Genomic DNA, 22,100 nt, shown 5'->3' on the forward strand with positions numbered 1-22,100 from the left:
AGATTGCACAAATTATATGCTAGTTACAAGAAAAGGCATCAGTTAAATCATGCATGATCTGTACCTGCTTTGTATGGTTTAGCCTTCATATCGAATCTCTCACTTGTGCTATCTCCTCTGTTTTTCTTGTACATGGCTGATCAAGAGATGTAATTAATGCCTAGTCTACTCATCATATTATTGATAGAGCCATCAATGTACTTCCAGAAATGCAAAAGTTTTAGATGCTACTAATTGTTAAAATGCTTTCCTCAATAATCAAAACAGAACAATTGGTGCTTCATGTCCATGATAAATGTGGACAATGGAACCCTTGCTTGTACTTGAGAGTTTCTCTAAGGAAAACTGCATGAAAATCCACACCTGTATGCACATCTTCGATTGTTGTTTTATCTGAAAGTTTTTCCTGAGGTTAATTCATGATCTGTTTTGCAGGCAAGGACAAGGTTGGAGGGTTGTCATGAGTGAGGTCAGATGTACCCAGGTTGAAGACTGTAGTTAGTGTATTCTATCAAAAAAGATTGTAGTGTGACAAAACTATATCACCTTGTTTCACATCTGGAAGTAATAGATTGATAATGTACAAAATACAAATTATCCTCCAACTTTGCCCCTGTATTTTACAATGTCTTGCAATTCTTTGATCGTGAGACTTTGTGAACAATGTGCAAGTCCATCTGCTAGCATTGAGCATTGTCAAAAAGGAGAAGGAAATGAAGAATTTCTCATTCTTTTTTCTCAACATTTCAGTTATTTGAGCTGACGACAGCAAAATACTCTAGTGAAATGCCTGAGCTTGATAATATTACATTTTCCTTAACCAGTTATGATGTAATTGCATAAGCTTGTGGCTTCCTTCAAGATCTCAACGGGCACCTTTTTTCACTAACACCAACAGATCCAATGGTAAAGAAGGTTTGAAGAGAACATATGGTTGTACATCATTTACTTCTGTAATATCTCCTGATGTATAAGGTGGAATTGGCTGAAGGTGAGTCAGATGTCTTCTCCAATGAAAATAGCACTTACAACCTGAAACTATGGTAACAATCTGCACTAACTAAACAAAATAACTGTGTTTTGTGATGGTTGAAACTTGGAAGCATGAAATTATCAATACCATTCAACCATAACAAAGAAAATGATTTGTGTTTAAGCTTATGACTCTGTTATCACTCATGTTTTAATTCAGTCAAGGGATATATGTTACTTTCATGAGTACTTTTTTAGGCTTGGGGACAGAGACATTAGCTATGTAATCATACTTCGAGTCTTTTTTCACTTGCACTTTTTTAATGTCTATCTGCAGGCCTAAGAATGCCCAGTGGAGTGATCACAGCTCCATGAATGTGGCACCCACTGATTCCTACACTTTCTCAGTATCATCACCACTTGGTCAAGGGATCTGAGGTGCACTCCCAGACACATTATTAGTGAATATAACAGATGTTTACTGATACATTAATGCCATCAATTCCTTAAGGGGGATACATCATCGACTGGCCGAGAAGGGACAGTAGATCCATAATGTCCTTCTAAAAGAAACCTACTAGTTTCCATGTCAATTTCTTTACAAGCATGTAGCCATCAGCACAAGCTTCACATGAATGACGGACGATAAAATTCCAAAATGATAATTCTAACAACAGATGGTTTCTGGCCACAGCAAAGTAAATGAAGCAGCACTTGAACTCTTTCAAGTAACCAAACTAGCAACTGACATAAAAAAGTTGCAGTATCTGACTCATCTTACACCAGCATGGAAGCTGAAGACTAAGGAGCAAAACTACAAAGGAAAAAAGAGGTTTTTAACTTAATTCATCAGCTATAGTCTCAGATGTCTACATATCACAACATATGCAAGTGTTACATGAGAACAAAAAAAGAGCTCATGTTGCATGATTGTTTACAAATACAACATTAGTGATATCAAGAAGCTTAATTCAAGACACACTTGCAAGTCGTTCATGAGATCTCACTGGTACAACAAAATTATGAGGGGATGGCAATCTGGATCTACAATAGGTCATTCTACCAAATTCTCCAGCGTTGGGCAGAGAATTTCTGCTATTAACATTTTCCTGGAATGCATCCTGAGACAGATACTGACCTATGATAACGAGATTGGACATTAAGCATGAGCAATCATCAATGTTACCAAACACTAGACAAGAACTTACCTCTCTCAATCCTATTAGTGATATGTACATGTCCTCCGTGTTTTCAACTGCTGTATGGAAATCAAGTTTCATGAGTTACAACCTTAAAAAGGTCTAGTTGTCTGCCAATATTACAATAACTAAACGTGCAAAATTGTTCAGAAAGAGCTGCACTAGTTGAAAAAACTGTGAAAGAAATAGTTACCGATCTGAAGGTTCAACTGGAAAAGTACTCCCAACTGGTGATTGGGAAAACATGATACAAGTAGATTCATTCTGATGCAGCTGATTGATAATTCCAAATGGTGGTTGTGGTGAATTGGAAACCAATGATTCCTGCAAGTACCCAAAAAACATGAAAAAAAATTAGAGGATATTTCTTCAGAAAACTACAAAACAGTTAAAAATTAACTGGTCTGGCCTAACATATCCTTGAGAAAGAGGCTCGTGTTCAGAATCTCATAAGGGATTTCTAGTATTAATTATTGGGTGGCAGAGATGAAAGTGAATATTGGTATACCTGCAGATGTGATACAATAAGATGATACGAAGATGCAAGCAACAGAAGATATGCTTTCCTAAAACAATATTTTCACAATTCATCAACCAATACAGAAGTATCAACATCTTTCAGCTGATTCCCAAATTCTAGAATAAGCTTTTATCATCACTAACTACATCAAAACCTTGAAATTTTCTCTCCAAAGAGTGTTCAATATAATTCCAATGGCAACTTATCCCAGTAGATTGCTTTGCCCATTATGCATGGATGTTTCACTTGGATTCTAGGATCTTGTAAATTATTAAAGTTCATCACGAATAAAATCATTGAGCTACATAAATAACTCACCAGAAAAAAATTTGAGACCATTGATTCACTTGGCAGTCAAATCACCTAAAATCTGAAGTTCAACCAACCAGTAAAACACCTCAGCTGTGGATCCAATCACCCTTTATTAATGGTACACGGGAGATTTCATGTGTCGTCTAAACTATAGCACTTCCATAAGAAATGTTGAGAATAAAGTAATTACTAGTAAAATTACACAATCCTTTTTTACCAAATTATCAGTATTTTTGTCATCCTAATTAATAACTAACTTCAGGTGCAATTGCAAATGCTATACAATACTAAGACTGGTCTGTGCATACAGAACCAAGATGTTACCTGACCATTTGAAGGATACTGTAATGACAGACATCTAACAGAAGGCCAATGGTCATATTGATTGCTAGATACTGCCAAATGTGGTTGAGTCCTTACTGGCATGCTGGCCACCGAACCAGCCAACCCATCATCAGATCGACCTACAGTAAGCCACTTGAAATCATCAACAGCATTAGCATACCTTATAACATGCATACATAGTAAATTTTACCAACCTTTTCTACCTCTTTTCTTTGTAGTCCTTTCTTCTGCACTTAGAACCCTACGCTGCCTACGCTGTTTGTTGTTGTTCCTGAAGCTACTTGCCCCTTGATTCGTCAGCCTTCCAGCTTCCTTATTTGCTCGAACTGCATGAACTTCAACACAATCTTGAAGTTGATCCTCTGAGGACTCCGACAGGCTCATATCAAAAGCTCTATTTTGTAAAGAAAGATCCACTTTTCTCGCAAGTTTCTCGGCTTCTTCTATGGCAATGTCATATGCTTCTTGACATTTTGAACCCTTTGCTATAATGTGCAAATAAACACGTCCAAGTGAGGCATAACGATTTGCAATGGCAACTGTAGGATCGATTTCATTTGTACCATCATATTTGTTGATCAGTACGCCATCCTTCACATCCTTTCTCCATCTCTTTAAGATGTACTTTTCAGGAATTTCCTTGATATTCTTATAATCAAGAACTTTCATTGCATGGGAGCAAAGTATACCAATGGCCTCAAACTTCTTACAACTACATTTTAGCGTGTCTTCTGCTGGATCATACCTAACATAACTTTTAGTTTGCTTCTCCAAATTAGTGACCTCATAATAATTTCCATCATCCCCACAACATTGGATAACACAGTCTACATACAACTTGAATTCCTTCACAAACATCTCATAGACCTTGGGGGTATAAATGGATGCTACTTGCTTTAATAATCGCGAAAGGGGAACTTCAAACACTGACTGACTAGCATGGATATCGGCTAGTAACTCATTATATCGTCGATCTTCAACCAGCCTCTCGTAAACCTTAAAAAAGGACATAAGATCTTTCTCAGCATTTAAGTGTGTTTTTAATACGGAATGCATGTGCTCGCTTCTTAGGGCACTTTTGATGTCGGCAGAAAATATATCCCTTCCATAAACCAATGCCCATTTTCTCCTATCTTCAAACTGCTTGGACAACCACACATTATTTGTGAGATTATATTGTGTTAACATCCTTTCCCATTCTGATACAAACTCATCCTCATCTTCACAGTCATAAAGACATTTGCTCAAATCAATTGCAAAACTAGGAGTGGCCTGAAAAACATAACTCAGATTCTTAGCTGCACTGGTGTAAATATGCCAGGCACAGTGCCGATACATTGTGTTTGGCCAAATTTCGTCTTTCGCTTTAATAATTGCAGCATCTTCATCTGTTAGAATCAGATGAGGCACCTTTCCATACATTGCCTCCTTGAATGTTTCAAACAACCATTTGAACGATTCTACAGTATCAGCATACAGAAAAGCTGCACCAAAGATGACAGTTTGAGTATGATGATTCACTCCCAAAAATTGGACGAAAGGCCTGTCATATCCATTTGGTTTATATGTCATATCAAGACATAAAACATCACCAAAATGTTCATAATCAATTTTTGACCTTGAATCTGCCCAAAACACATTTGTTATTCGATCTCTCATATCAAGTTGTATAGCTGAGTAAAACCTCTGGTCTTCAGCAGCCTTCTTCTGTAAATAGTGTAGCATTGCTCCTGCATCACCTAGCTTCATTTCATGTTGACGAAACCCATGAAAGTAATTTTTGGATTTATCAGAACCAACATTGTTAGATAGTAAGTCTAGAGTTGGTTTGGGAGCCATTCCGGCCATGACTGCAGCATGTGCCCGTGACATTTGAGTCTCATCTGCCTGCCTTTGTGATCTTAACAAGTGAACCTTTTTCGATGATGCAAGTTTATGATTGTGCTCTGGCTCAAAACGGTGGACACAGAACTTCCCACTTTTTAAGCGTTTGATGCCTATGTGTGCATTGCAGCCAGTTCTTCCATCCGTTCGCAGAATCTTTGCATCTTTATCAAATGGACGGTTTCTGTAATAGCCTTCTCTGTAGCAAACAAATCTCCTAAATGTAACCTGGCCAGATTTGTTTTTTGTTAAATGTTGCTTTCGAATACTAAAGCCAACTCGTCTTGCATATTCATTATAGAACTGGTATGCTTGCTCATCATCATCAAACTCCATTCCTACTCTCGGCTCCAATTTATCCCTTGGGTCACTGACTGCAAATTGCTCCTTTTCCTTCCCATTCTCATCATGTGAGGCTTTGTCATTGTGAAGCTCATTATCTACTGCAGTATCATTGTCTTCAGTGAACTCATTTGCAGAACCTTCCTCTTCTCCAACATTTTCATCATGCTCAACGTGATCCATTCTTCAAGAGGAGCAGAACATTAAAATGTTCAATCTACCTGCGCAATGAACATATATGTAAGGATCAGAAGAAGCATAGAATAAAACTGGGGAAAACACATTTTTTTTTTTTGTTATAACAACTTGTCAGCCAAAAACAGATACGCACTAGCGCTTCATAAGGATCCAATGTTGTTTTCAACCAATCCACTTATCCACAAGGTCTCAATTGTCATTCCATTAATCTTATGCAGCCAATGAAAGAATCCCCGATTTGTACTAATCCAGGGATGCTTAGTGAAACGTCAATAATATATATGCTATCACTGAGTGATAATTTGTTCATATCCAAACAATATCCTTCACAAATCTAAGTGTATATTTTATTCATCACATACCCAAGAAAAGAAAATTCTTATCTAATGAAAATAATTGAAGTCATTCTCCACCCTAATCAACTGTAGCATTCAACAAAATGTCACACATTAACATAAAATTCTAGTGAAAAGAACAAATTTCGAGATGACTCCATTATGTGGTCCCGACTTGGAAAGAAAATTAGGTTAGAAAGCAGAAACACTTCACTCAGAGGACTGAGAATCGGTAGGGTTTACACAGGCAAATTGACAACATTAAAGCATGCAATGCTCTCCACAAATTACATAAAACCTTTTCCTGTAGAAATATGTCCTCACCCACCAAAATCCGAAAGAGCCCTAATTTGGCGAGGGTGGTGCCGCGCAGCGACCGGCGATCGCCTGCGCCTCAAGCCGCGACACGGAAGAGGGAGCGAGGGCTCGCGCGGGGGGGCGAGGAGAGACCGGCGATTCGGCGGCGTCGGTGGTGCCGGCGACGGCCCGATCGGAGGTGGCTGCGACCGCCGCAGCAATTTGAGATCGCGGGGCTTAGGACGCAAGAGAAGCGACGCCTCCTCGCATTGGAATGCGGCGCATGGCAGGCCACGTGGGTTCTCCTATCCGTGCATCATCGCCTAATATAACGGCCGTCATATCGTTCCTCATGAACCCATCACTTCTCTCGAACAAAGTTATAATCGTCCGTTATGTTCGTGATTGTAACAGTGATTTGGTTGTTGACATACAGATCGAGCAATTATGAAGTTACAATTATAAAGATAGTGACTTAAATAGGGATGAAAGCAGATTAATTTTTTGTCCTCACTTGTGTACATCCAATCGATTTAAATCATATTTTAATATATATATATATATATAATTATTTAAAGATTTATTTAATTATTACTTATATTATAACATATTTTTTACTATAATATATTTTTTATTCATATATCAAAATAAGCACATTTAGTCTCACTCATATATATGTATATGTATATGTATATATTGTAGATCAAAGCAGATTGTGATACATACGTACAAGGCTTGGAGTCTTGAAGCGAACAAGAGAGATGTAATCATGGAGGTTTGCATTGAAATGGGAATTACTTCAAAGTCTCAAATGACAGTTTACGATGCGAACAAGATGAGAAGATTTGGGGAGTCACAGAGTTGGAGCTCTTTCAGCAGCTCCGGAGATGACAGTGAGCAGATTGTTCCCGAATGGGTCACTCAGATGTCTTGTGAGGTTCTCCACCGGCCCTTCTCCGGTGACATAGGCCGGCAGGAAGAAGCCGAGCATGGCAAACATGGCCAGCCGCCCGTTCTTGATCTCCTTACCTTCAGCAGCGCGGCTTGGTCGGGATCATTCGTCAGCCCCAACGGATCGAATGGCCCTCAAGGGTGGAGCTTATCCTCTGATGAGGATAGTAATTATGATAAGACTAAGCTGACATCAGACGTCTCACGTCTCGATTGACGCGACAGCACCTGATCAAACGAGTCATAACATCGGCCGAGACGCATTAACGCTTGCTCAGGCTCGGTTCTTCATACCATGCCAACACTAGACTCAGACGTTACCAGCCTGCCTCTACAAGCGGGTACATCAGAAAACAGTAAGCTTCCCTATAAATACCCTTGCATTCCGAACGGAAAAGGGAGAGGAAAAAGAAATAGACACACAAAACAATATCTTCATCTGAATCCCCCTTCACGTCAACTAACTTGATCGTCGGAGGGGTCGGGCCGAGCACCCCGACCGACCTTTGTGCAGGAGCGAAGCCGAAGGTTCCCGCGAGATACGAAGGCGAGTTCTCGCTCAGAGGAGACAACAACATCGTCCCAACCACCGCACCCGACCACCTCGGCGGACTCGAAGGCCGTCTCGAGAAGATCCCATCATTCGGACCCGAACCAAGTCGCGTCGACCCCGAGGCCACGACTTAAGGTTGTTTACGCTAACATCCTCCAAATCCTACAAGAAGAACACGAGATCTTTGCTTCTGTCGATGTTTGCTTGCGGTCTCAGAAACAACAGAGCAAGAACGAATCTTACCAGTCCGTTGATGATTCTGAAGTACTCTGCACCTCCGACGAGCACTATCTCAGCGATGACTGCAACGACAAGATTGATGGGGATGTTCTTCCCGACGTAGTTCAGCGTGCTCCCGTCCAGAAGAAGCGCCCCGGTCTGCCGACAGGCCACTGGTTTCGTCGATGCCATGGAAGTGCGTGGGCAAACAACAGAGCATAAGCAGCATTAGTTGCGGAACCTTGGACCAGACGGCCTCGGGGCCACAGTTTGCACCGAACTTGTTGAAGGCCTCCGGGATGATGAAGCCGGCGGCACCGAGCATTGCCCACCTTGCATGGATGAGCTTGTAAGCTTGGTATCTGCACAATGTTTGATGCTCTTTAAGGTTTTCTACTTGGAGAAAGAAGATGACTGATTTAGATGACGCACGTACTTGGCGAAGTCTTCTGGTTTCTTGCTCAGCCCAAAAGGATCGTAACCATAGCTGCAAGGAAGGCAGAGAACGATTCTTTTTTTGTTGATTGGCACAGCAATTATATCTCATCTCAAACTCACTCTCCCGGCACTTCTCCGGTGAGATACCCTGGAATCTCCGAGCGATCCAAGAGACCTTCCGGCAGGAAGATTCGTCTGTCGGGACCTGAGACCCATCACAGCATTGTGCAGTAGTTGGAGATAGACTCGTGAATGATAAGCTCGACATGATTTGGAAGAGCGAGTAGATTAACTCACCATACCACTTGGCGAGCTCCTCGTCGGCTGGGGAAACAGCAGCTGGCTTCGACTTGGGAGGAGGCGGCGCAGCCTTCTTGGAGAACAGTGCAACGATCTTTGATGAACCAGCGGAAGGTGGAGGGGCCGACCGAGTTGTGGCAGCGGTGGTGAGGTGCGTGCCGAGGAGCTCGGACGCGCCGAGGGAAGCCGGAGCCGTCGCCGCCGCTATGGACGCCATGGAATGGCGTCGATGGATGGATGCAGTTGCTGCGGGGGTCCTAAATGGTTGGACTGGTGGATGTGGTGGGGCCATGCAGGATCTACGTTCGAGGGCTGCGATTGGCTGCGACTCCGAAAGGCAATCTATTCCTAAGTTACGGCTGGCTGCGGTTGTGGTGACACGGCAGATGATGATCTTAGCAAGGAACAATGCTGGCCTCTGTTCCTTGTGTTGGATAGAGGAGCAGTTAAATCCCATCTATTGCTAAGTTACCATAGCTCACATAAATCCCAACCACTGCTTTGTGTCGAACATTCCACAGTTGCACTCCTTTAAACTGTTATGATCTAATTCTGAAGTCTTACAAACCTCCTGTTGTTTCTCTCACCATAGAAGTCCTGAAAACTAGGAAAACTTGATATGAAAGTCATGAACAAGAAGACATGCAATGACAGTGAAATTTAAGATTGATTGAAGTTGACTCTCCTGCAAAAGTCAGCTGAACATTCAGTGACAACATATCATCATGTCATTAGCTAGTATAAAGTTTTGCTAGAGGACACCAGAGTGTAATTACATAATGTTTTTATGCTTTAATGGGCTGGATTATGCCACCAATGTGAGATAACAAGGAAACTGCTTCCATGATTTCTTTGCCAACTTGATCTTAAAACATCACTTGATTCTTGCTGCGGTATTTTTGACTTGTGTACAAGGATAGTTTTACACAACAATGGGACTGACATGTAGATTATACAATGTGTGGTGTTTAGTGCAAATCACATGCCCATTGCTCCGGATGTGAGCTCAGAGTCTCCTTCCAGCTCGCCCTCTGAAACTTCGACGATGACATCACTTCTCTTGTTCTCAGAAAGGTAGTGATCCAATGCGTCGTCCCCATGTAAAATTTTGGCTCCACATCCTGGTTTGTCAACTGACCCAACAGCTTCCTGATCCACCACAACAGCATCAATTCGCTCATCTCCAGTTTTCACATCAGGAATCTGAGTGCAAGTGCATTATGGTTAAATTTCAGGACAGCAATAAACTGTTTAGATATGTGAAAAAATGAGACAATCTCAAATGATATCCTTGCCGTTTATATAACCCTAATGATTTTGTTTGCATATTTTAGGTTTAGTAAACATACCTCAAACATGGCCTCGATAAGTATATTCTCCAAAATGGCTCTTAAACCTCGTGCACCAGTGTTCTTGGCCATTGCTTTCTTTGCAATCAACCTAAGAGCTGCGTCTGTGAAATGCAGCTTAACCTGTTACAATCTGATATGATTAAGCAGCTTACTGATTGAAACACAATAGAAATTATTTGAGGTGCGAAGATACATTATTCATGCTAAACAATTTCTTGTACTGACGACCAAGAGCATTCTTTGGCTCTGTCAACACCTGAACAAGTTGGTCCTCGCTTAGAGCTGACAAACTAACTAGTATCGGGAAACGCCCAACAAATTCTGGAATAAGACCATATGCTATAAGATCACTGCTCTCGACCTGTGCAAATAACATGCAAGAACCATGACAAAGGAAATTTGGATTCCAGGGGAAGACACATAATTGATGCATGAGTTGAGCTTACAGATTCTAACAAAGATGACGCCACAACAGCATTTGTCAACCCACCACTTCTCATGTTTGCTCGAACTGGTGCTCCAAACCCTATAGAAGAGTCTTGTCGCCTGCTTCACAACAAAAAAGCTATTGTGGCCTGAAAAAAGATAAATAAATGCTATGTGAAGAGTATTCCAGAAATTCATAATCCACCTTTCTGAAATAGTCTTTTCCAGATCAACAAAAGCTCCACCACATATGAAAAGAATATCCTTGGTATCTATCTGCACAACTGACAAGCATGAGTTTAACAATGAAGGGAATTAAATTAAATTTATCGACTAATTATAACTAATGAAATACCTGAGTTGTGAAATGACAGTATAACAAATTTTAAAGGAAGCATACAAGTCATAGACAGATCCGAAAGCAAAATATGATAGTGCAACAGATCAATTAAGAATTTGACAAAAAAGTATGGAAAAATAGGATCCAGTGAACATTTATACCCACTTTTTTTTTTTCCTTCTTAGACCTTCTCGACTCTTCTAGTAAGCAATGCAAATATCAATTAGTGATATGAAAGTAAAATGTGAAAATAAAAAAAGATGAATCAAATGTGTTACATGAAGATTTGATGGTAAAAAAGGCCATATCTAGTACACGAGGCTCCTGCCAATGCAAGGTCTGGGGAAGGTCAATGTATGCAGCCTTACCTTTTAATATTTAAAAAGATTGTTCCCGTGACTCGAACATTGGTTTCCCAGGTCGCAAATGAGCAACCTTACCATTGTACCAAAACCTGCTCTCATTTGATAGTAAAAAAAGAAAAAAAAATGTGGTTGCCTTCTTACTTATTTAAACAAAGACCACATTTGAGTACAGAAAAATTATCAATGTTTCATTAACCAAATGCTGTTTTTTTGGTGAGTTAACCTCATAAATCCAACAATGTTATTTTGTAAAAGCATCAATAGGAACCCTTTCAATAAGCAGATTCACAACTCAAGTCTCAATAATTAGCCAGTCTAAGTAACAAAATTACAATAGTTAAATGAACTAAATAGGAATATGCTAAAAGAGTTTTATATCTCAAAAATTGTGTGACAATGAGCTGATTAATCTGATCTATGATGACACATTTATAGCCAGTATGTCAAGCATCTTGGTTAATGCAAAAACTAAAATAGTTGGTCCATCTACTCCTGTTTATATATACACAGGCATGAAGATAGACACGATTATGATATAAAACAAGAGTAACATAAGCTTCCCACCAGCAAACATACAATTGCTGGAAAAGTTATTCAAAAGTTAAAAAGATAGGCAACTGTACTAAAGATTAAACAATTTCCACCATTTAAGCTGAGATCAGACATACTGGTAGGGATAAATTGATCAAGAACCAAAAACCTCGATACAAGAGAACCATTTCTTTGCCACGTGAAAATGCAAAAGCCTTATGACTTCAAACAAGTGACCATGAAGACAACTAAAAATTAACTATAACATTAACACTATTCTATGCATGTTATATATATAATTATAATGTTTACAACCTGTATATTGTCACCACGTGGGTGCTTCCGAGCTCCCTTCTCTGGAACATTGACTATCTACACAAACAAGTTCAGAAAACAATACAAATTAGAAACAGTACATCCACTTTGTCTAGTGAAGGATTTAAGAGATGCAACAAGCTCTCCTACAATTTTCAATTTCCCAAGTAGAAAAAGGTACAAGAAAAATTGTCTACACTTACACAAGACTAATAATGGGGCAAGCCAATTGATTCCTCTAATTCCATTGTGTAGGATTATATAGTCTAAAGGTGCATGTTGAAAGGCATGCTCAAGACATCTGCCCTTGAAAAGGCAAAGATTTTCTTTTCTTCTCTCACAATAATACAAAAACCTGAACATTTTTATTAACCTTGGGATTAGTGGGCCTTCCAATGCATACATTTATCTGACAGCACCACATGAATCAATCTGGTGTAACATAACTTTTATTTACCATTAATTAACAATTATTTGTATGTTAATCTTTGTAAACTACATAAGGAGACATGTAGGACAATAGTTTTAATTACTAATTTATTGTAGAAATAGCTGACCTCAAATAGTTGGGGCCTCAATACCGTTGGTATTGTGTTTTAACTTATAGACAATTATTATGATTTTTTTATTTTTGTTCAATGTTCTCAGGAACAATAAAAAAACTAAGATTGCTGTTAATTTTGATGAAACAACAATGAAAACAAAAAACAAATTTGCTGTTCTTCTTATGCACAGCGGCACATGTAACAAGTCCAATGGATCTGCAAATTGATTCTTAGGACAACAAAAGGCAACTGATGCCATGACATGATTATAATGACAAACTGAGAGTTAACACAAAAAGGAAATATATTTTTGTCATGAAAAAGTGTAGATAGTTTCAAAACCCGGAATGTGTCCTGATCAATAGATATTGGAAAAGGTGTAGAAATGACAATCAGCCTGCTCACAGTACAATACCTAATGCTCATCAGTCAATATATAGTGCAACTCAAAAAGTTCAGGTCATCCTTCAAATTCTCAGGGTAGAATTAGAGATTGTGAAAAACCTAAAGATTGTAAATTCTATTGTGACTAGAACTAAGAAAAGAGCATGATATCTGACTGACAGTTCCTTCTAGCATCTTCAACAATGCTTGTTGAACACCTTCACCAGATACATCTCTACTAAGGTTTAGGCTCTCAGCCTGCACATTAAACATTGGGTAAGGCAGCTGCTAAAATTTAAATGATCCTATAGTCACATAATTAGTGGGTTATTAATACCTAACCTTCTTAGTGATCTTGTCAACTTCATCAATGTACACTATTCCCTGTTGTGCTGCCTGCACATTGAACTCAGCAACCTAGAAATTGTCACAGAAAATAAGCATGAAGTACATTTGTCAGGGGGAAAAAGAACAACTTAGCAATTATAAAATTAATTAAAAAAATCATCCTGTGAAGAATGGTTGGAAACAATTGAAACAAGGATGATAAATGTAGATCAATGGTGAGAACAAAAGAACTAAAAGGATAAATGTATAATAACTGCTCATCACACATCTAATAGATGAAGTCAGTGAAATTTTATTCATTTTCTATAATTATTAAGGATCCTATCTGAGAAAGTAGCAAGAAAGTCAGCTCTGGCTGACAATGGTTGATTAGGCATATGTAACCCATTTGGTACTTCAATTCAACCACTTGTTATTAGGTTTTTTTCCAAAAAATTAATTAATCAGAGATTGAAAATACAGAGGCAAAACCAACCAATTGATCTGGCACAGGAACACAACCATGATGCTAACCACCAACTTACCCTTTTAATTTAATATTTTTTGTTCCTTTTGCACCTTGGCTTTTCAAAACCAAGTACTATCTGACATTATAAGCTGCCTATTGATGGCTAATGGTGTTAGGGCCCTTTAAATCACTGGAAACAGTAGCATAAGTTGCTGTGAGGCACTTGTACTTGATTATGTAATTCTTAATTATATTTCTGGATGTTCTTATATGAACTACATATGCAACCACATGCCACAAGAATACTCATCAAGAACCTATTTAAGTGATAAGTACAAAAAGAGAAAAAAGTCTGACAATTTTATATTATCATGGACTATGTATTATAATAGTACGATAATTATAATGGCAAATCCCGCCAATGCCAATCTTAAGCCCGAATGAAAAAGGTGGAGGATTGTGTTAGGTCATTGACATCCAACGTAAAACTATGTCAAATCTCATGAACATGAATCTTAACTGATTTCTATATAAAGTTTCATCATCACCCAGAAGTGACGCGAGGCACTTTCACCACCTAGGTGTCCCGAATTGGAAACGGTGGGCTAGGAGGTCGTCTGAAAGCAGCTCATCACATCAGTGCCCGGATGTGCTGCCAAGTAGGCAAGAGTTCTCTCATTGTTTTGGATTAATGAGAGTAAAGAAGTTAGTCCAAGAACAAAGGGTTAGGTTAGCAATTTGGAATATAGGAACACTTCCAGAGAAGGGATTAGAATCGGTAAACACTATGAGAAAAAAGAGAATTAATATTATTTGCTTATAAGAGACTAAACAGATAGGAAACAAATCTAGAGAGATTGATAGTACTGGTTTTAAAATTTGGTATATTGAAAAAGTTAAACATAAAAATGGTGTAAGAAATTATTATTGATAAGGATCTTAAAGAATAATGTTGTAGATATAAAATGATATAAAGATATAATTATAGTTCTAAAATTTATGAAAAGACAATATACTTTGAATGTCATTAGTATTTATGCCCCTTAAGTCAGATTGGATGATCAGACGAAAGTTTGATGAATCAACATAGGTTGATGGTATTAGATATCTACTATAGAAAATAAAAGAAAAAAAAGATAGTAGAAAATTTACTAGGACTAGTAATGTAAACACTTTTAAGAATAAGATAGAAAGAGATGTAACTTGGAACTTAGATGAGGATAATATTAATTTTATTTGGACTATGATAACTAATAAGATTAGAAGCTTTACAAAGAAGATTCTTGGTAAAACTAAATGTAGAGATATAACTTTAAGAGAGAGTTTGGTAGTTGTACGAGGAAGCTCAAAAAAGTTATATATCGAATTGCTAAAGCTAGAATTTTTTTTTTAAGAATTTAGGTAATATTAAATGTATTAAGGACTAAGATCAAAGAAAACTTATGAATGATAACGATATTAAGGAAAGATGAAAAAATATTTTTATAAATTATTTAATGAATATTCCACACATAACTTAGATTTAACGATAAATAATAGTGGTAAATTTAATAATCATAGATTTGTTTGCAAAATTAGAGCTAATAAGGTAAAAGATGGATTAAAGAAAATGAAAAAAGCTAAGAGTATGAGGCCTAATGATATTCCTATTGAGGTATGGAAAAGCTTAAAAGATAAAGAAGTAGCTTGGTTAACTAGCTTATTTAATAAAATTATGAGATTCAGAAGGATGTCTGATGAATGGAGAAAGAGTTTTTTAGTGCCAATTTACAAAAATAAGGATGACATACAAAATTATTTAAATTACAGAGGAATTATAATCATGAGTCATATTATGAAACTTTGGGAAAGAATTATCGAAAGTCTATCCAAGGTTTGAAACAAATATCTCTAAAAATCAATTTGGCTTATACCTTGAAGATTAACCAAAAAAATCTATTTATTTATTAAGATAATAAAAAAGTTTAGAGAGAAAAAAAAAGATTTGTATATAATTTTTATTAACTTAGAGAAAGCCTATGATAGAGTTCCTAGAAATTTATTATGGTGAGTTTTAAAAAAGAAATGTGTATTCACTAATTATATTGATATTATTAAAAAATATGTATGATAATATAGCTACTAATATAGGGAGTGTATTTAGTGAGTTTCCTATTAGCATAGGATTACATTAGGGATCTGCATTAAGTCCCTACCTTTTTACATTGATAATGAGTTAACTTATTAGTCACTTACATGAAAGACCTCCCCGGTGTATGTTATTTGCTAATAATATTATCTTAGTTAATAAGAGTCTAAGTGAAATTAATTATAAATTTGCTATTGTCATTTTCAGTTTAAACATTTTTGCTAGTGGTTTAGGACAAAAGAAGTTAATGGGCTAGTTAGCCATCCCCATTGATAATTGATGAACTTACTAGTTACTTATATGGTAGACCTTTCCAGTATATGTTATTTACTAATGATATTATCTTAGTTGATGAGAGCCTAAGTGAAATTAATTATAAATTTGCTATTGTCATATTTAGCTTAAGCATTTTGACTAGTGGTTCAGGTAAAAAAAAAAAGTCAATGGACTAGTTAACCATCAGGCCAAGGTCGTGACAAATGATATCAAAGCCGACCTAGTCTTGGGGCATGGTGAGAGGTTCAACTAGGAAAGGGCTACCCATGGATAGAGTTAGAGGACTCATCACGACATGAAGCCACCACTAGGCCATGAATCATATGCACCATGCTAAGGTTTGATTTGGGCTATGCTGGGGGAGATTGTAACACCCCGATTAGTCTTACATCGAAAGTAAGTAAGATTGTAATACCCTGATTAGTCCCACGTCGAAAGTGGACATGACTAAGATTGGCTTAGGTCTAATAGGTGTATTGCTGTCAACCTCAGCTTAACCATTTTGGTCCTTAGTTTGGACCAAACAAAGCTAGTTAGCTCATCATACCTAGGTTGTGACAATGGTATCAGAGCCAACCTAGTATTGAAACATAGTGAGGGACTTAAGTAGGAAAAAGCTACTCATGGATGGAAATGGAGGACTCGTCACGATGTGGAGCCACCACTGGGCTATAACTCATATGCACCATGTTGAGGTTTGATCTAGAACATGCTGGGCCTTGATGAAGACGTCAAGTCTTTAAGTGCAGGAGATTACAACATATTGATTAGTCCCACATCGAAAGTGGATAAGATTAAGATTGACTTATAAGAGTCAGATTAGTGTATATTGTCAACTTCAGCTGAAGCATTTTGGTTAGTGGTTTGGATTTAACAAAGTTGACAGATTAATTAGCCCATCAGACCCATGTCGTGAGAGAGAGAGAGAGAGAGAGAGAGAGGGAAATTAACCAATTGGAGTTGCATAGGCAAAATAAAAAAGTCTTTCCATTGTCTTTGTTATATTATAGAGAAAGGGGAAAAAGAAATGATTAACAAGTTGAGTGAACAAAATACTGTACAATTTAATGAAAAAAGATGTGGCTTGGTAGTAAACAATGAAACTTAGCATTCAAAATAATGACAACGATGAACCTAAGATCAATAATTAAATAGAATATGAAGATATGACTACTTTACCAGGAAAAAAAGCAAGCTTTAAAAGGAGATTCATTTAAGATGCATAACAATTTATTATAATGATATCATAGAATGTTTTGAAGTAATACAACAAAACTCATAAAGTTGTTAAAGATTGTAGAACTTGGAAGCATGGCAAAATTTACCAGAGATACTCTTCCAAACAAAAAACACTAAAACAAGAAAAAACTTCGGTACACTAACTGACATAAACAATATAATCGATGTGCTGTGTGCTATATAGAATATAACTAACTAAATTCACAGCAATAGATAAACAAGGCTAGCTGGTTTTCAAGAGTAACTAGATCACTATTTACGACAAAAGCTCAGTGTTTTTTGTTTGTACCCACATCAGCAGATTCTACAACAATAAAATCTAATTATTTGGTTTCGACTACATGAATCTTTTGCCAGCATTATGATCGACAAAAAGTTATAGGTTTAGTTAAGTTAACAATATTTAAATTTTTATTTATGGTTTTTATAAAAATCATTTTATGTCTTCCTTTACCTCTTCTCATGATTAGTAATCAATTCAACTCTTCTAACTATCTAGGTCTATTGAGCAAATCAACATATTCTATCATACATTAAATAACAAAGTATATGATAACATAAAGTTAGCACAATTGTAATGGAAGTATTAAGATCCTCTAAATGTAGTATAACAAGAATCATGTGCAGTTGTATCCTGATTTTCCTTTTCTGGATTCTTGGATAGTGTAAAAAGTAATTGCTAAAAGTTTATTTTGTCTGCCAATCACATATGGAGGATAAGCACAAGTAAGAAAAATCATGCACTTAATAACTAGGAACAAATCTGTTTGCTGAAGACTTGTAACAACACCATGAGCAAGCCATACAAATATTACTTGTCATATCTGGATGCGGCTTGCAAGATGGACCTAACAACAGTGATCATGCAAACTACATGACAAGCACAACAAAAAGAATAACAGATTTAAATGACCAGGAACTAAGATATGGCTGCATCCATATCTACATCCCAATAATGATATCATATTTCGACCATACATGCCTAACACTTCTTGGCTACAGATGGGACAACCATGGACATGATGTAAACATGCTTGTTGGTACAGCAGGAATTGTGACGAATTAAAGCACAACTAAAAATTCTGCAGTAACGAGAAAAAAATTGGCAAGTCAAAATCACCTTGATTAGTTTACATTTATTAGTGAAGAAGTTTAAATGACAACAGGGAAACAAACCGTAAGCAACTTGTACAATATCGATTCTACATCCTCTCCAACATAACCTGCCTGCAACAATATTCATGAATTTTTAGTTAATCGAAGCAAAAACCAGAAAATAGCAAAAGATAGCTGTTGGTCAGATCAGGTATATGTTAAACCTTGACAGTTTTGTTACTTAACATTTCAAATACATAAGATCTTAATTGATACAGAATGCAGATATAGCGAACAGACATATTTTCTAACATTTATAAATTCCCATAAATATTTAATGTAATATTGGAGATATGGGTTACCATAGACAACTACTCCGACTGCTGCCTCTCCCAGGTTATTTTGTTGGATATGAGAAGGTCCAAACAAAAGAACCATATATGAATAACTTCACTGTAATACAATGACAAGCATACTCTTTGAAAAATCACAATTATAGACCAAAATGAAAAAGAGGAATCAGCATATTATGAAATTGGTTGATGGTAATGATACAAGAGCAGATTATCAGAATCGGCATGCTGGAAATGTCAACTTGCCTGTGTCAGTGTGGTTGCATCTGCTATGACAAATGGCACATTCACAAAACGAGCCAAAGTTTTAGCAAGCAATGTCTTTCCTGTCCGGATAAGTTATGCAAGCATACAGAGAGGTCAAACCAACCACTAACATTAATAGAATGGAAAAAAGCAAATCATGATTATGAGCACGTCAGACCAAGAAAGAAAACTTTATGGAATTGGATTTTATTCCAATTCCATATATAATACCTGAACCAGTAGGGCCCAACAGGAGCACATTGCTTTTCTCTAGCTCTACATTATTATCATTATCACCTTCTGTGTCAGAATTCCCCAGGTTGGCTTCAGAGCTGGGTATTAAATTAGGGTATTCAGCTCACTACGAATCATCAGAACAAAGAGAACGATTTTAAACTAAGATGTGCAACCTAATGTCTACATATGCTTAATTCAAATAGTAAGCTTAAGTTAGCAATAAAAAAAAACTTGGATCACTATGTAGACAAAAATGACACATTATAACTAACCCTTCTTGTAAGGATGCATGATATATTCTTTTGTAGTGATTGTACACAGCAACAGCAAGCACCTGCACTTATTATTAACTGGTCAGCGAATGAGAGTATTAGAAGTTCAAAAGGTTAGGAAGATTAGAGTTAAGATAGCATTGCTGGTGCAGCTGGGACATCCTAGATATGAACTACAGTACTTGGCCCTGAAGTAATGATCAAATGAATTACATTTAGTGTGGAGAATGAGCTTCTATACAAGGCAATAAGCTAGTAAGCAATGACTTCAGGGACTTCATAGGTCTGTAAAATTCACCATCTTAATTATCCCTATGAATTTCTGATTATGCTTTTCTTTTGTATGAATCAAAATGCCTAATTCATCCAGGAATTCCTTCTAATTCACCTTATCAGAATATTTATTTGATCATTACACACCATAATGGCTTCCTAAAGAACTGATAGAAATATTAAAACTCTCAATCTTACTCCACCGAGTAACAAAAAGGAGAATATTCTATGTCAAACTTGTAATCAAACTCAATATAACTGAAAGTTTTTTAAAAGAATGGCTGATTTTTAAGCATGAACTAGTTAGAATGTTAGATTATAAAAAAAACACAAGTCTTACAATTGTATTGACATAGAATGGGGATGGAAACAAGAGATAATTCTATCCAAACAGGAAACTTTATCATCTTCCTATTCCCTGAATTTTCATTGAAAATGCACCAGAAACACTGGCACTGATCCTTTATCACCCTGATTCCATGATAAATTGTCTTTGATAAAAATATGATCTAGCAAAACACACGATACCTTTTTTGCGCGCTCCTGCCCAATAACATATTTATCGAGCCCCTTGCATATTTCCTTCGGTGTTGGCAAATCCTTTCCCAAATTCGACCCTCCCCACCCTTCCTTGCCACCTAACCCACCGCTAGAGGCTGACCCACCTCCTCCCCCGCTTCCACCAGGTCCGGCCACCCTGACCACATTCAAGTTTGGCGGGTACGGCAGTCCAGGTGGTGCGTGCACTGCCAAACCATTGGTCTCCGGCGGTCCAGGCACGGGCGGCCAATTCTCCGGCGGCTCCCCACCATAAGACAATCTCAGCGCCTCCCAGGAGTTCTTGATTCGGTTCCCGTGATCGTCATCATCTTTCATGTCCTTCCCAGGTCCGGAGTCCCGGACGCGCCCAACCTCCACGAAGGTCCCCCGGAGGGGGACGAGCTTGTTGGGACGGAAGTAGTAGGCGGTCTTGCAGCTAGGGCAGAGGTTAAGGGCCTGGTACCCTCCTCCGCCTCCACCGGCGATGGAGAACGGGGAGGCGTTGGAGAAGAGGATGTCCATGTAGTGGGAGCAGCAAGGGCACTGGGCCTCGGCACGGATGCGGCGAGTGTGGAACTCGTCGGCTCCGCCGTCCCACTTGTGCCGCTCCTGCCGAAGGAGGCCGAAGCTGCGGCGGGATGTGGCGAGGGCGGGGGACGCAGGCGCCTGTAGGAGGAGGCGGCGGTGATGGTCACCGGCGATGGCGGAGATCGGGCGGCGGCGGGAGAGTCGGCAGGGTGTCTCACGGTCAGTGGCGGACGCCGCGGCGGCGCTCCGGGCGACGCGCGTCGCCGTGTCACGGAGCTTCTTCCATCGTAAAACCCCCGACATCGCAACGCTACCGCGACCGGGGGGACGGATCGGATGAGAGAGAAAGAGGCGTGGGCGTGGAAGATAACACAGGATGAATGGATATCAGATCATCTCCAATATTCATCTACATTCCAATCGTACAATTCCGTTAGTTCGTCCTTCTTCACGGTGGGCCCCACCACAGTAGTCCTCACCACAACGTGGGATTGGACGGGATAAGGATCTCTCCGTTCAACAATTGGAAAAGATCTTGACCTACCATGGATGGACGGATGGTGTGACCCTTTCTTTCTTATTTTTCTTTTTCTCTAATTAATAATGATTTTGTATTTTTTTTATATGATAAAATTATTCTACTCGCACCATCCCATTTTCCATGCAGTTAAATTATTCTACCAAATCATTATAATAAATAATTAAGAAAACTATACAATTTTTTTCAACAAAATTCTTGAAAACCAAAATATGAGCATTATGTTCCTATCAAAAAAAATTCCATTTTGCTACCCACATCAATCAGCATCATGCCATCATCTACACATGTGGTGGCCCAAAATTCTATCCAACATAACACATCTTGTGAACCAAATTAGGTGAGCAAGAGAGTGAAGCACCTCAATTTGAGCCTAAAGGTCATTCTTTTCTAGGTGTCAATGGGCGGGCTGGAGTTTGGGTTGACCAAACCAAATCCTTTTCCGCCTCCAAGCCG

At 38.2% G+C, this 22,100-nt stretch overlaps 2 protein-coding genes across 11 annotated transcripts; both read right to left on the bottom strand.

Annotated features, from left to right (window-relative positions):
* Window positions 1-1,794: 1,794 nt before the first annotated feature.
* Window positions 1,795-6,771, bottom strand: LOC103968409 (protein FAR1-RELATED SEQUENCE 5). 8 transcript variants are annotated; one of them, XM_018818757.2, is made up of 6 exons: window positions 6,436-6,765; window positions 3,552-5,795; window positions 3,328-3,467; window positions 2,365-2,495; window positions 2,181-2,230; window positions 1,795-2,110 (listed from the first exon to the last, which is right to left on the bottom strand). In XM_018818757.2, the coding sequence occupies exons 2-5, from the start codon at window positions 5,755-5,757 to the stop codon at window positions 2,224-2,226; spliced, it is 2,484 nt and encodes an 827-aa protein (XP_018674302.2). In that variant the 5' UTR covers window positions 5,758-5,795; window positions 6,436-6,765; the 3' UTR covers window positions 1,795-2,110; window positions 2,181-2,223. The 8 variants fall into 8 exon arrangements, with proteins under 8 accessions (XP_018674302.2, XP_018674301.2, XP_009379886.2 ...); XM_018818756.2 differs by having other exon boundaries at window positions 1,795-2,093; window positions 2,181-2,227; window positions 3,543-5,795; window positions 6,436-6,764; XM_009381611.3 differs by having other exon boundaries at window positions 2,181-2,227; window positions 3,543-5,795; window positions 6,436-6,764.
* A 391-nt stretch (window positions 6,772-7,162) lies between these two features.
* On the bottom strand, window positions 7,163-21,463 carry LOC135651864 (CLP protease regulatory subunit CLPX1, mitochondrial-like). Of its 3 annotated transcripts, none has more exons than XM_065172403.1 (16): window positions 20,567-21,462; window positions 19,766-19,827; window positions 19,488-19,588; window positions 19,253-19,336; window positions 18,739-18,785; window positions 13,466-13,540; window positions 13,304-13,381; window positions 12,195-12,251; window positions 10,849-10,919; window positions 10,664-10,763; window positions 10,411-10,578; window positions 10,215-10,337; window positions 8,868-10,068; window positions 8,564-8,770; window positions 8,152-8,489; window positions 7,163-8,070 (listed from the first exon to the last, which is right to left on the bottom strand). In XM_065172403.1, exons 1-13 carry the CDS (start codon window positions 21,407-21,409, stop codon window positions 9,844-9,846), a joined length of 2,034 nt encoding a protein of 677 aa, XP_065028475.1. In that variant the 5' UTR covers window positions 21,410-21,462; the 3' UTR covers window positions 7,163-8,070; window positions 8,152-8,489; window positions 8,564-8,770; window positions 8,868-9,843. The 3 variants fall into 3 exon arrangements, with proteins under 3 accessions (XP_065028475.1, XP_065028474.1, XP_065028476.1); XM_065172402.1 differs by having other exon boundaries at window positions 8,863-10,068; XM_065172404.1 differs by lacking the exons at window positions 7,163-8,070; window positions 8,152-8,489; window positions 8,564-8,770 and having other exon boundaries at window positions 9,930-10,068; window positions 10,215-10,318; window positions 20,567-21,463.
* Between the last annotated feature and the right edge of the window lie 637 nt (window positions 21,464-22,100).

Source organism: Musa acuminata, chromosome BXJ3-10 (assembly GCF_036884655.1).
Source record: "Musa acuminata AAA Group cultivar baxijiao chromosome BXJ3-10, Cavendish_Baxijiao_AAA, whole genome shotgun sequence".
Taxonomy (NCBI): domain Eukaryota; kingdom Viridiplantae; phylum Streptophyta; class Magnoliopsida; order Zingiberales; family Musaceae; genus Musa; species Musa acuminata.

Bases quoted from the DNA above. Each gene is read 5' to 3' on its own strand.
- LOC103968409 (XM_009381608.3), bottom strand. From the start codon at position 5,757: ATGGATCACGTTGAGCATGATGAAAATGTTGGAGAAGAGGAAGGTTCT. The intron at 3,468-3,542 runs GTTGGTAAAATT...GGCTTACTGTAG, and splicing joins AAAGAAAAGAGGTAGAAAAG to GTCGATCTGATGATGGGTTG. The intron at 2,496-3,327 runs GTAACATCTTGG...GGGTACTTGCAG, and splicing joins AGTATCCTTCAAATGGTCAG to GAATCATTGGTTTCCAATTC.
- LOC135651864 (XM_065172403.1), bottom strand. From the start codon at position 21,409: ATGTCGGGGGTTTTACGATGGAAGAAGCTCCGTGACACGGCGACGCGC. The intron at 19,589-19,765 runs GTTAGTTATAAT...TTTAATACCCAG, and splicing joins CATGCATCCTTACAAGAAGG to CTCTGAAGCCAACCTGGGGA. The intron at 13,382-13,465 runs GTTAGGTATTAA...TTTAATGTGCAG, and splicing joins TTGACAAGATCACTAAGAAG to GCTGAGAGCCTAAACCTTAG.